The sequence below is a fragment of the Halichoeres trimaculatus genome, unplaced genomic scaffold (genome assembly GCF_033239565.1).
Source record: "Halichoeres trimaculatus isolate MK-OKI-2021-1 unplaced genomic scaffold, fHalTri1.1 fHalTri1_scaffold_16, whole genome shotgun sequence".
NCBI classification, from domain to species: Eukaryota; Metazoa; Chordata; class Actinopteri; order Labriformes; family Labridae; genus Halichoeres; species Halichoeres trimaculatus.
Genome location: NW_027437194.1, coordinates 26,999,381 through 27,013,360, shown reverse-complemented (window position 1 = coordinate 27,013,360; position 13,980 = coordinate 26,999,381). Strand labels below are relative to the sequence as shown.

Below are 13,980 nucleotides of genomic sequence, written 5' to 3'. Positions count from 1 at the left end.
CATGAGAACAGACTATTAAGATTCATGTAAACAGCTTAGTCAGACCAAGAATGGACTAAGAATTGGTTGATCAACACACATAGATATGAGATTGCTATCAGACTAAGGTTGGATTCAGCAGGTCTCTTTACACCTCAACATTCAGCTGGAGGACGTGGATGATCACAATAAACAGGGTGGCTGCTCTCATACAGCCTATGGCTCAAACACTAAACAAAAACCATGGCACAGAAGAGCTACAGCTGTATGTACGTCAGCCATCGTTGCCAGAATGTTGCTACCTCTTCAGCTAAACCAGTTCTTTTTCCTGCATGTATACACAGACATCACTAGATACCTGCTGTGACCTCACGATTGAGTTATGATCTTAGTCAGACTGCTGGGTAAATGTAAACGCACTGATTAGTCTCACCCAGGAAGACAAAGATATGGCTGTGTAAAGATACAAGGTCAATCTGGAGTTAAACCCACTTAAAGCTATGGTGTACGATTTGGAAGCTTTGTACATCTTAATAACACCGTTTATAGGTCTGTTATTGTCCTATGGTCCAATCTACACAATATAAAGGCCAAAAAGAATGCAAAAAAATCCATTCAGGATATCCGCTGCAAAGCTGCATGGATTGGTCCGTGAGTCCATCCAATCCCCTGTCTCCCTCGCATCGCACCGTCATGCCAATGGTCCCACCTCGTCCTTCCCCACTACCCCTCTCACGTCAGCTAGCTGCTCAGCAACCGAAGCGTCATGGAGCCAGAGAAGACCGAAACCAGGAAGCTGTTACTGTTACCCTCCAAAGGGTTTCCCAAAGGTTTCAAGGACAAGGCTGAAGCAAGGAAGAATTATGAGTGATACAGGTGCCAACAGAGACTGATTATTGGAGAAATGTATGACCGGTGGAAAAAGCTGAAGAGGGATTTGGGACTGAAGACTGATGCAGAGACAGCTGAGTTTCTGTTGAACAGGTAATGACTTTGTTTACCACAGCGGGAGATGTCAGCTGAATAACTCTGGTTAGTCTGTGCCTGTACTGGCTAATGACTGAACGCTGGTCGGAACGGGTCGGCTCTGTCAATAGATTTTAGCATTAGTTAGCCACACATCTTTAGCCGGTTTGCTCTTTCGGAGGGTGCGTGTTGTTAGGAGGCGAAGAAGGGCCATACGAGCTGGGGGGTGGGATCTTGGAACACGGAGGGGAGGGGAGGGGTGAGTGAGGCTGCGTTTTTCAAATGTGTCTCATCAGCCAAACTGGGTTTCAGATCGTAGATCATAGCTTTAAGACAGTGGACTTTAGGACGGACACGTCATGCATAAACCAAGCCTAACAGCTATTAATCCATTCAAAACCCCTATTGTCTAATCTTGGAGAGGGCATATCTTCAAAAATAAAAAAAATAATTTATTCTTTAATTCATCTGCTTAGTCAAAAGAAATTGTACAGAATGATGTCATAATTTCAAACTCACACTTTGATTTTGCACATACTAATAGGAACATATCTGCTTTAAATTGTAATGAATGTATTCAAGCGTTTTAGGAACTAATAAGTAAAGTAATTTCTTGACCTTTCTCCACTCACTGGTCAGAGCTATTACTTTACAGACCACCAGCCTCTGTTTAGGATTCTTTTTCACTCTAAGCTGACTTTTATATAATGTTTAACTCTCGGGTATTGTCAGTCTTTACAGTTGGAAAGTGCTACATGAAGAAAAATATCTCCATTGCTCACTCCTTCCTCCAGACCAGCCAAAGAAAATCAACTCAGGCCAATATTCAGCACTTTGCATCCGTCAGTTAAAAATCATGTGTGAGATCGTCCTTCGCTGCTGGAAGGTGTCCAGCTCACCTGGCATGACCTTGGGACTGTGTGGGAAAGTGGAGAAAGAGGTCAATACTTCAGCCAGATGGCTTTTCCTAACTCATCATTTTTACGGGAATGAGGCTGATTTTTCCCACCTCAGCTTTCCGTCTCACTTACAACAGACCTACATCATTCGACAGCAGCAACAGAATGTATCAGCACCAGAGAATAACAGGGCGCTAAAAGATGGCAGACACGGGATGATTCAAGCAGACAATGAATCCCTGGATTGTATATTTGGATATTCTTTATTTAGGAGGGACACAGTGCTGAATGTTTGAGAAAAAGACATGTTTTTATCCCAAAGTGTGTATGTTTTTTAGACCACACTAAGTTTAGAAAGTGGAACAAAGTATTCTTAACCTTAACTTGGACTTGGTAATGGCTTTAGGAGGAGAAAGAAAACATATTCTGAGGGGAACATTGGTGCCGTTCTTTCCACCCTTACATGCTTCTTCTCAGTTCCCTCGCCGTCCTGTACCTGACTTACCACAATTTGAATCAAATCACTAGAGGCCAATTGGCCGCTTTGACCATGTGACCAACATCGGCCTGAAAAGCACCGTCTTCTAAGATTGGTCTAGGATTTTCCCATGGGAGCTGCCTGCCGAGCAGTGTGTGTGTCTGTGTGTGTGTGTTTGAGAACGTTAGGGAAAAATCTCCCACCCCCCTCCCTCCCTCTTTCCTAAACCCCCTCTGCCATCCCCCCTTTCTCTCCTTTTTTTCCACCACATCCCATCCTTTGAAACACAGTATCACACTTTAGATAGCCTTTGTTGTCACGGCAAGGAGCATTCTTTCTGCGCCACACGGAGTGTGAGAATGCAGGAGGTTCCCTGGAAAACACAGAAAGAGAACAAAAGAAGGAGAGCCAGGGGCGTTGGAAAAAGCAAATCTTTTACTGTTCTGATTTACTTATTGCTGTCTTTTCATTTAAGGCTCTTCTGCAGCCTCATGAGAACACTGACTTCAGGCAAGTGTTTGAATTAATTAGGTATGATTAAAAAAAGCAAGTTGTTCAGAAAATACAACCAGCAACATGTCAACGTATACACACTTCTACAGGAAACAGTTTCATTGAAACTTCTTGAAGTCCAGCTGCCTGAAATTTTCTACAACTTTGACCAGAGCGCCAGCCACTGAAGTTTTCCGACGTTTCTTGTTCACATACAACTCATGGTCATCAGGGGGTCTCAAGAGGATTGACATATTATTATTTATTTTTTGTTTAACCTTTATTCAACCAGGCTGGTCCCATTGAGATCAGAAACCTCGTTTTTAAGGGAGACCAGGCCAAGAATGGCAGCAGCAAAAACACGAAGTTACAGACAGAAAACACAAAAAGAGACAGAGCACAGTCAACGAAATGCAAGATTATGGATTAAAATCAAGGAGTCATTCTAGGGATCAATTGTACAAACAACTGAGCTAAAACTTTGACGTATTTTAGAACCAGCCCCTATGTCTTTTATTTTATAACATCTAAAGGATTCTGTTTTAGGTTCAATTTTTACAATCTCCTTAAAGACTAAACTTGCTGATCCTTTTATTATACGCCTGTATTTGTTTACATTATTTTACACCATCTTTAGTTTGTTTTACTCTCAACCTTTAGGAGATGTCCCTGTTTCTGGATCCATTGCTGAATGTTGCACTGAAGTTTGTTAGAAATAATGATAATGGCAACCAAAGCCAGGAAATAGTCGTAGCATATGATGATCTTCTTTTCCTTAATATTAATGTTGAGAATTTGAAGCAAAGGAGAGTTTAAGAAGTCTCACTTTGTGTTTTTTTTTTGTATTTTTATCCCTGTGCACGAGGGTCTTGTGGGTTCACATCAGTTTTCCTCTGAATGGTGTTTTCAATCAAAATGTGCCACCGAGCGGCTTTTATTACGTTGAAATTCTGGGCATTTAACTCTCCAGGAACATACGGTTCAAAAAGGATAAACAAATGCGGAACAACCTGTTAGCAAGAATTTGTAACTGTGGCTCCAGTGTCAGCTGTGTGGAAATATATCAAACTAGAACATGAAAACAGTCCAACAACCACAGGTGAAAGCATATACGCACTACAGTCTTTTCTGGAGGCGTTCAGTCCGACTAAAAGAACACGCAGCGTAGTTCACAGGAAAGGCTGCTCTGCTGTTTCTTATCTACAGAGAGAGCAAGCGTCCAAAAAGCTCTGAGAAGAAGACGGGACACAGGTTTATGCCATCTCTGTTACCCACAGTGTCTCCTGCGGTTCAGACACTTGGTTTCTCTTACTTTTTCACTGGAGCTGTACAGCACAGGCCATGATTTAAACATGATTTGATCAGTTTGACAACAGAAGTTTGTCCCGTGTTTCTGCTGAACCTCACTGCACACTGAATTATATTATTATATTCTTTTACTTTCCAGTTTGAGATGATTCAGGTCGGTTTAAGTTGTTGTCCGATTTGTGGTGAAATAAACATTCCAATGAGAGGAGAAAAACATGAGATAGTCCCCTAAGTGTTCAGGGCAGCGTCTGATTTAAGCGTGCTGTATTGGATGCACTGGAGTTCAGGGGGCCTGTAAAATAGATCAGATGACTTTAACATCAGAACTAGCTGGACCAAGTTAAATTTAATGGAATAGGCTCAAGACATATTTTAACTTTTATTGTTTTCACTTTTTTTATTATTAAAACACAAAAAGAAAACATGTACTGGATTGGGATTCAGTATTGGACAATACTCAATACTAAAAAATCAGGATCTGTATCGGGGGGGGCAGAAAAAACTGCCCTACTTTTTGTTGGGATATCTATAAAGATCCACTCCTAAAATCTTACTTATGAGATCATGAAGTACCAAAACATATTCACTTTATTATAACAGTTTTGGAGTCAGATCAGTGTTAAAATTCACAAATGCAAAATGTGTGTGTGTGTGTAAATGTGTCCACAAATGCCTGAACTGATCCACAAATGTGTGAGTCAATCCACAGATGTCTAAACAGATTTGCAAATGTGTGAATATGTAGAAATTAGGGGTGTAAATCACCAGTTTCATGACGATACGATACCATATCGATTCTTTGGACAACGATATGATATTTGCCAATATCACAAAGTCTGTCACGATACAATACGATACAATACGATGCGATACGATTCAGGGGCCTTTGGTAGATTTAAGACGATATAATGTCCTCACTGAACACAATCAGCAACATTTCACCTGAGGCAAGAAAGAAATACAAAACAATTTTGATAGTTTTATTACTGAAATGTGGAACGATGTGCTGACCTTTGGGTATGATGGTTTGTAGAGGATTATAGCCATCTGTATGATCTAACTATGTTTTAAAATTAAGACTGGTTAAATTCAGGTAAGGTACTTTTTTGCCCCTACAATGACCTTATGGGTCTTACTGTTATACTGTAATGTTTGTTTATTATATCAAGTAATGATGCAACACTATAATTAAAAATGACTGATTACACAAACTTTATTATTGACCTCCAACATTTGACCATTTTCTATCAAACCCGTATCTTACCCGGATACAGGAGAGCTATTTTATGATTGGCCGATATGTCTGGCTCCCTTTTAGCTCTGTGATGCTAACAGCATCTTGCGACACGTTCGCCTACAGCAGTATGACTCGGTGGGCGCTTAACAGTACATTTTACAGCAGGAGAAATATCAGGCGTGGCGTGTCAGAGAGTGAAAAGGTTCAAATGTGTGTCTCATACGCTGCGTGAGGTGCGTGAGGTTTGAGAGGAAACTTCAGAACGACTTGCGGTTGGACGGAAAACGACATGCGTGTCCGGTCGGGATTTCAAAATAAAGGCGTACATTAAAGATCACGATGTTGATCGTTACGACTTTCCATCGATGTAATTGGATCATTGCTTAAACAATCGATGTATCGATCTATATCGATGGATCATTACACCCCTAGTAGAAATGCATACGCAAATCCACAAATGCACACGAAAGGATTCACATGTAATGCATTTTTTCATCAGGGAAAGTCTGTAGCCAATCAGATGTCTTCCTCCTTTTCAGCCAATCCCAGTCGTGTAGATTTGAGTGTATGTTTTAATGTCATCACTGTTGCAGCATCTTACAAAAATTCTTCTGTGTGCATTTGTTTATTTGTGCACTCATTTGTAAATATTTTACACATTGGCAAATCTGTTTCCACATTTGTGGATTGACTCACACATTTGTGGATGCATTTACACACACACAAATTTTGCATTTGTGAATTTTGACACTGATCTGGCCCCATAGACAGTACAACCACTCCTGTTTGTAATCAAAAGATGTTGATGAAAACTCAAATTGACAGGTTGCATAACGTGAGTGTTGCTGCTCCGTGTTCACATGAGCTCACCCAAATTTCCAGGTAAAGTCAGGATGAAAAGCTGGGATGAGTGTGCAGCTCATCAGGGTAATTCCAGGATTTTAGAGCATGTCTGAAAACAACAACACACTGCAGTGACATGAAGCCACATGCTATGCTTCTTAATGTTCTCAAACAGGATTTTTTTTTATTCGCTTGTGCAAACATGTCAAATTTATAGGTTCTCTAAAACTAACAGTCTGATACTTTCTGTAATATGCAGGAGAAGCAGCTGCAGTTTCTGTGCTGGAATGTCTTATGCGCTCTGTGAGAACGGCATGCCTGAGAACTCTAGGTCTGAGTGTGGGAAAATCAAGCCTCGGTGTCCTGCAGCATGCAAAACAGGGGGAAATAGCACTGAAATCATAGCGTCCAATAAGGCTTCACAGATCACTGATGAAGGCAGCGTCTGTGTCCATTTGAAAATAACGCACCACCTTTAAATGTAGTCACTTCCACTCATGACAATCAGCGCAGTGTGTGCAAATACCACAAGACATTTTTCACATTACACTTTCCCCACTTTCACTTTCTCCACCTCTTGTTAGCTTTACATACTTATCTCTCAGATCTCCAGGGGATCTTTGGATTTGTTACAAGCTTTGTTTTGATTAATTATACATTGAACTGTCTCTATCCAGGTTGTGTGTGTGTAAATTGATGTGCGTGTGTGCCTGCCGGTCTGTGGCTTAGCCTTGAGAGTTCAGAACAGGTTCTGGCTTGCTTGACTCTGGGAAACTTTGAGCTGAGCAAATAGCTTGGTCTGTTTTCCTGGCTGCAGCCACACTTGCATGTGTGAGCCTTGTGTGTGCGCTGTGAGAGCTTTGTATGCATGCACTTAATGCTCACTGCTGTGGAGTCTGTGTGGACTGTAGTGTTTTGTCTGTGGGGTGAATTTTTTTGTGCGTGTCAATACAAAGCAGAGAATACAGAGTGTACTGAGCGCGAGAGGAGCTTCATTCCCACGGACGAGACAGAAGACGACACCTCTGCTGTTCCCACACCTCCACTGTCTCGCCGCTTTCTCCTGTCCTGACCCCAGTAACCACAGAGGCAAACAGCACTCTGCATAAGCACACAGGAGATGGCAGTCTTTATTTCTGATCTCCCTTACTCTGTTTTTTCATGGTGTAGAAAGAAAACTGTCCTTAAGTGTGCTAGTCAAGATCTTGCTCTGTGAGGTCTGTGCTTTGATTTACAGCCCACCTCTAAGTGGAATGCCGTTTGTTGGGTGGAGCTCAGGTGTGTTGACAAGGCTTTTAGCACGGACATGCTGTCAGGATGGCTTACAGACGAATGTGTGTGTGTGTGTTAGGGGCCGGCAAACAAGAGGTCACTAATGTCCCACCGGGGAGACTTTTAGCACATGGAAGGACAGGACGGCATGGACATGTGAACGCTACTGAGGCGTGAACGCTGTCTTTACACACTCACACTGAGCCCATCAGTCTGCAACACTCTGCTGCTTTCACACACAAAGACAGGGAACATGTCTGTTTGCTGGTGTGAATGGGTCAACAAAGTTCTCAGGCTCCCACCTGGTTTTTACATACAGGTCTGACTCTTCTCCACCTGAACGGGCGGGATCTGGATGCTGTTAGTTTAAGTCCTTAAGGCTGTGGTATCTGTAGTTTCACACACACAGCTGTGTGACTGTGGTGCACTAATCATCAACAGGACTCCATATCTTCATCACTTTATAATGCACATAACGAGTCATGGCACTGGAAGCAGTAGGTTAATACTAAAGGTGCAGTCTGTGAAAATGAGAATTTTAGCGGCATTGAGCGTTCAGATTTCAGAATGAGCCCATCTGTTACTAAAACATCTCATCACTCAGTGAGTCTCAGATCAAACAGGATCCTGAAGATAGTGTCATCTCCCTCTGAGAGCTCATGTTCTGTTTGACAGAGCTAGCCTTCAACACTGAAGCACCAATCCACCTCTGACTGTCAGAGAGGAAAGAAAACTCAGAGAAACATTGATTTTTGCTTGACTTCACTATAAACAATAAACAACGCGGGCGAATAGGGAACAGCCAACTTCAGCATCGTCCTTCAGACCCAACTTTTTCATTGATGACTCCCAGCTTGGAAACTCTACACCCATCTTCACTCTCCTGTTAGTCGTTGTCTGTCCCAGTTTTTCTTCATTTCTTTTTTGATAGTTTTCGACCAAAATTTGATGATTTACACTCATATGATGCATGTTTATGATTCTCAATCATTACACACTCTCAATTGTCAAAATTGAATTGAAGGGCAATTTGATTTGCAACAAGAGTTAAATATACATTCTTACAACTCAAACACAGAAAAAAGCACCAAAAAAATAGCATAATACAAATAAATAGATAAATCGATGCAGAGTCAGCGTATTTCACTGGTGCGTCGTTTCATTAAGACTCACCTACAACCTGTTTAAAAGACCAATGGCCACTACCAAATCCAAATTCTTTCGTGCAAAACAACAAAAAAATACTCTCTCCTCTTCTTCTTCATCATCAACAACAGCAACCACTGTCTTCTTCTTCTACTGTAAAAACAAAAGCCCCCTCTCTTCTTCTTGTCTGCCTGACTTTCAGGAAGAGTTTAGGACCAGTGGCCAGGCTGGAATTGAAAACCATGTTTGCTCTTTTTGTCCCCCAAATTTTTCCATAGACAAATATAGCCATTAGTTATGTCACACTTATTAAAAGATACTCCTCATACATGCATTTTTTTAAATTTATTTTTTTATTTTATTAGTTTATTTGACAGGGACGATACATACCACATTGCCACAAAGGGAAAATGTGAACATATATAAGACATCTAGCTTGTCCCTGGTCAGGATTTACAGAACAATGAGTTATACAAAATACAGATACAATTTTACAAATCGAGTAATACAGTGAATACAGTCAATAAATACCATAAATAAATAGACACAGTTGTAGTGAATTAGAGCTAAAACACAGGTTACATTTAACATCAAAGATTATTTAAATAGTTTACTGTTAGTTACTTTTGAGAAATTAGTGTTCGCATTTCTGCTGCTGTTTAAGCCACTGTTTAACTCCTGCACTGAACTTTTGAAGTTCTGCTTGAGATTTAATTTCAGATGGTAAGGAATTCCACAGGTGTTTGCCTTGCACTGAGAGCGATGACTGACCAAATGTTGTCCTGCATCTTTGGATTTTACAGTTTTGTTGTGTTCTGTTCCTTGTTATTGTCCTGCAGCTGTCTATCTTTGTAAAGTTCTGGGACATCACTTGTGGAGCCAGACCATTTAGGCACTTGAAAACAACTTTCAGAAAAGATAATTTTATCAAGTTAGAAAAGGTCAACAAATTGTATTTATTAATAACTTTGCAGTGGTGCCATTTTTGTGGCTTCTGATCTAAGATTTTAGTTTATAAAGTGAAAATAAAGGTTTTGTAGTTGAATCTGTGGCCTGGCCCCAGGCAGTGATGCAATAGGGCAAATGTGAAAGGACCATGGCATGCAGATATAAATGAGCTGCCTTAAAGCAGTTCAGACTTGTTTTCACAGTTTTAGATAACTTCTTTATATGTAAATCAAACTTAAGTTGAGAATCTAAAGTTACTCCTAAATATTTAAAGTCATTTACCACATTTTATTTACACCGTTTCTGAATGAAATAAATTTATTTTGGTTCTCTTGCAAAACATGAAACAATTTACAAGATTAAAATATAGTTTCGAAATTTCAGAATTCCCTAGAGAACCCGGAAGGTTGTAGGTTGAAGCTTGAGCTTATTAAAACCTACCCCTCTCATCTTATTAGATAAACAGCAAAAAAAAAAATCACAAAGTTATTTCGTTGAAAAACAATACAAGTACTTTTCATTGCTGTTAGAATTGGAACTAAGTGTGTAATACGTCAAACCTATAAAGTATTTTCCAGTGCATATTTTTGAATGATATGGCTTTTGTTAAGTCGTTTTAGTATTTTTAATGTACTGCAAGTTTTTATTTCTTTGGATGAGAAATTCCATAAATCAACTCCTTAAAACGACAGACAATGCAATTTGGTATTTGTTCGTATCTTTGGTTTTTGAAAAATGAATGAACCCCTCAGACTGTTTTGATTGTCTCTCTTTTTAAACAGTGTCTGAATACTTTGTGGCAATTGACCAGTTTTTGCTTTATACATTGTTTGTATTGTGATATAATTAACTGGGTCTGCAAATTTTAGTATACTGAATTGCAAGAAAAGGGGACTGGTTGGTTCACGGTATGGTTTTTTACTTATGATTTATATGATTTTTTTGTAACAGAAAAATAGTGTGCATATTTATTTTATAAGTATCTGTTCGGCGAAATGCTACCAACTTCCCCACACTGCACCTTTAAACTTAAATACTGTATGATGCAGAACTTTACCATTTCATTTTTCTTATGCAGGTTATTGTAGTTATATTTCCATGAGCTAACTAACCAGAGAACTCCAATCTTTATTCAGTGTAGAAAAGGGAGAAGAGAGGGTCTTTGACATTACATTGTAGAGACAGGATATCTTTAGTTTACTCAAACCTCACTGTCAATGTTGGAGTTGAGGAGGATTGAGAATGAACCAGAACAAATGTGTGTGTGCTCCTGCAGCTGAGTCACTAATATCACACAGTTAATGTAAATTTTAAATTCAATGTAAAATGGCTTTGAGGACACATAAGGACTTTAGAAATGGCGTTGAAATTTTCTTTGGCTTTTCATAATCCACATTTTAAAATGAGATTCTCAGCCCTAAAACTGGTTATCTCTAAATGCTATTATAACTATCAGTGTTTGGACATGCGAGGGAGAACACAAATCCATTTACAGCACTTAGATCAAAAGTCCCTTTGATGGCCCTTTGCAAGTTTAGCAGTGAGAAGTTAGCTGGCTAGTTGTGAAGTAAGATTTGTCTTTTTTTTTGGAGAAAAGGATTTCTTAGGTATTTAGCAGTAATGTTGGACTCTGGAGCTGAACTGTCAAAAAGAAAGGGCGTTGGAGCAGAAGAAAGCTAAAAAAAATGAGTGATAGGCTAAATCATGGGTTAATCTGTTTGTGATAATGTTAATTCCAACCCACAGTCAGCAGTTATTCTGCAGTGGTCTGTTCAAACTTGGGAGTCTATCAATAAAATGAAGAACAGAAGCTTTAGGACAACTGGATATTGTGATATTTAAAAGCACTCTAAACCTTTTTCAACTTTTCTTTTTGTTTTGTTTCTCCAGGCGTGTAACAGTGATGAGTATGTTGCAGTGCCCAGAAGAGAAATGGTCCAGATGCTCAAAGAAAAAGGTTTGTTAAACCAAACAGTTTCTGAAAATAGGATTTATAGATGCATGAAGACGGGGTACATCTCATGCAAATATTCTAGTCTAAGTGTTTTTCATTCTTTTGGGTTTGTCTTTGTAGGGTTTCTACAAGACCAGGATGACACTCACTTCACACTACAACAAGAAGAGGAGAAACTTGGTGACATGAAGGCCCCAGAGCTCCCCAGGTATGCCCCTCAGTGTCAGTGGGCCTCACTTTCAGACCTGGACCCTGACACCCTGACCTTCCCTGGGGGGGCGCCCATACAGCTCCACACCGTGCCCCCTGGCCTTCTGCCAAGGGTCCCGCTCTTCTACATCTGCACCAGATGTGGTAAGGTGTTCTGGGAGGGCTCTCACTTCAGCCGTGTGCTCTCCATGTTTGAGGATATCTTTCACATAACAGATGCTGAGGACACTGAATCTCCTGTGCTGCCTGTGAATGCAGCACAACAGAATTGACTGATTCTATTAAACTGACATCTAAATGAACTTTTGCACGTTCAGCGAAGCCAAAAGTCCAGTTTTAAGTTCCAATGTGTTTGGTTTGTTCCTCTCTTTATATTTTACTCAGTTTTAATTCCTCTGTTCCTTTCCTTGATGCAGTATTTTTCTATCTTCAACAAAAGTTATAAAAAGACCGTTGGCAAAAAGCAAAGAAATGCATGAATTATTTTTTTCAATAAAAATGTCAGCCGATGATTTCAGATGTAAATAGTTTCACAGTTAAGCACTGTAAGGGGCTGAGGGGTAGTGAATGACCAAGGACGCTGCTATCAGTGTGAAGAGCCAGGCCACCTTTCCTGGGATCGCCCGGCCAAGGATGAACTGATGCCCACAGCCACTCCTCTGAGGGAAAACCCTGTCACCTTCTAGCCTCTTGCTCGGTGCAGGAGAGCTTAGCAGTCCAAACGATTTCTGTGAAGGTGAACGGGACAGATACAGAGGCTTTGGTGGACTCTGGCAGCTCTGTGTCCCTCTTCCAACCCCACCTGCTGGAACATGAGACATGGTGAGCTGCTACCTGTCTCCTGTGTACATGGTGACAGCCGGGAGTATCCTACTGGCCGCATCAAACTGACTACAGTTAAGGGCAGCTATATGCTCGGAGTGGGGATGGTGCCATGGTGCCCTCCCTCCCAGTCCCAGTCTTGGTGGGACATCTTTTTTAGTGACGTGACGCTGAGGTGTCGTGTGGACAACAGGCGTAAACGTGTAAAATATATATGCGATTTCCCAAATACCTGGCTATGTATGGACATGGCCTTACTCCACTACACCTGTAAGGTAGCTCCAAAGCCATGATTGGGCGTAGGTGTGTGGGGCTGCACACCTGCAGCTGATGAGGAAATTGGGAAAAGAAAGGGAGGGTGAAGGACCCTTTTGCCTCAGTTCTCAGCAGTTTAGGGACACACAAAATTTCACTGAAGAGACCCTGAGTGCCAAGTCTAACTTTTGTTGCCTTTTGAGAAATAAAGCCTCAGTTTGCTTGCCTCCTGACTTTTTTTGGTCACTGCCTCTCCTTTTCCCCTGTGCTTTGGCTTTACCCTGCTACAGCACGTTCATCAAAAACTGAACATTTTGGTGTTTTCATTTTGTTGTTGTTTTGCTGGAGCAGCTGGAGAGATGCTTGGGCTGTGTTGAATTCATATGAACCTCTGGGCTCTCTGACCTGACAGAGTTTCTTCAACAAAAGATACAAGTTAAAATACACTACAGTGTGAAGTTTCTTCCATTAAACTGTTTTTCTGGATGATATTTTCATGATATTTTAAGTCTTGATTTTACATCCACAGGGATAAGATGGCAGGACTCTTACGTTTCTTTCTAAGCAGTCTGGGACTTTGTTCTCTGTTATTGCATCTGTACTGTGTTTACAGCTGGAAGTTCAGCGTGTTAATAAACTGTCTTTTATTTTGTGAAGCTGAAAGGAGTCGTGGTGCTTTCGGTGTGTGGGCAGAGACTTTAGTGTCTGACGTGTTTCAGAATTCTGAAAACAGATGGTGAAGCACTGAGAGCAGACAGATCGGTGAGATCATTTGAGCTTCACTGAGGCCTGTCAGGTGTAACACTAATGGTGTGTGGGGGGATTTCTTGCCCTGAGGCTGAAGAGCAGCCAGGTCACAGAGTAACCCAACACATCCACACACATACACCCACCCCCCATCCCCAACGCTTTCATAAAGTGTAACATCAGATTTGAGGCTTATCTCTGAATTGGAGGAAATTTCGGCTTTAAACTTCTTGATAGATGAACCTTCTGTGTTACAATTTTCTGTTTTTTCCAGGGTTCCCGTGGAAAAAAAAATCTTAAAAGGCACTGAACTCATGAATCTAAAAACAAGGCTTTAGAGTACACCACTTAATAACTTCAAAACTTCATTTGAATTCATACAAACATGCTGTATGGGACGATGTAAATTCTGTCAGTGTTTTCA

General features: G+C 40.7%; 1 protein-coding gene across 2 annotated transcripts in view; it reads left to right on the top strand.

The window, feature by feature from the left end:
- exd3 (exonuclease 3'-5' domain containing 3) overlaps positions 1–13,747 on the top strand; it is a 69,696-nt gene extending 55,949 nt beyond the window's left edge. The window contains exons 20-21 of one of the 2 annotated variants that reach the window (XM_074689718.1): positions 11,459–11,525; positions 11,643–13,747. In XM_074689718.1, the coding sequence (XP_074545819.1) occupies positions 11,459–11,525; positions 11,643–12,004 (429 nt within the window). In that variant the 3' untranslated portion in view covers positions 12,005–13,747. The remainder of the gene's footprint in view (positions 1–11,458; positions 11,526–11,642) is intronic. The other variant, XM_074689717.1, reaches the window with a different exon arrangement.
- The last annotated feature ends 233 nt before the right edge of the window (positions 13,748–13,980 follow it).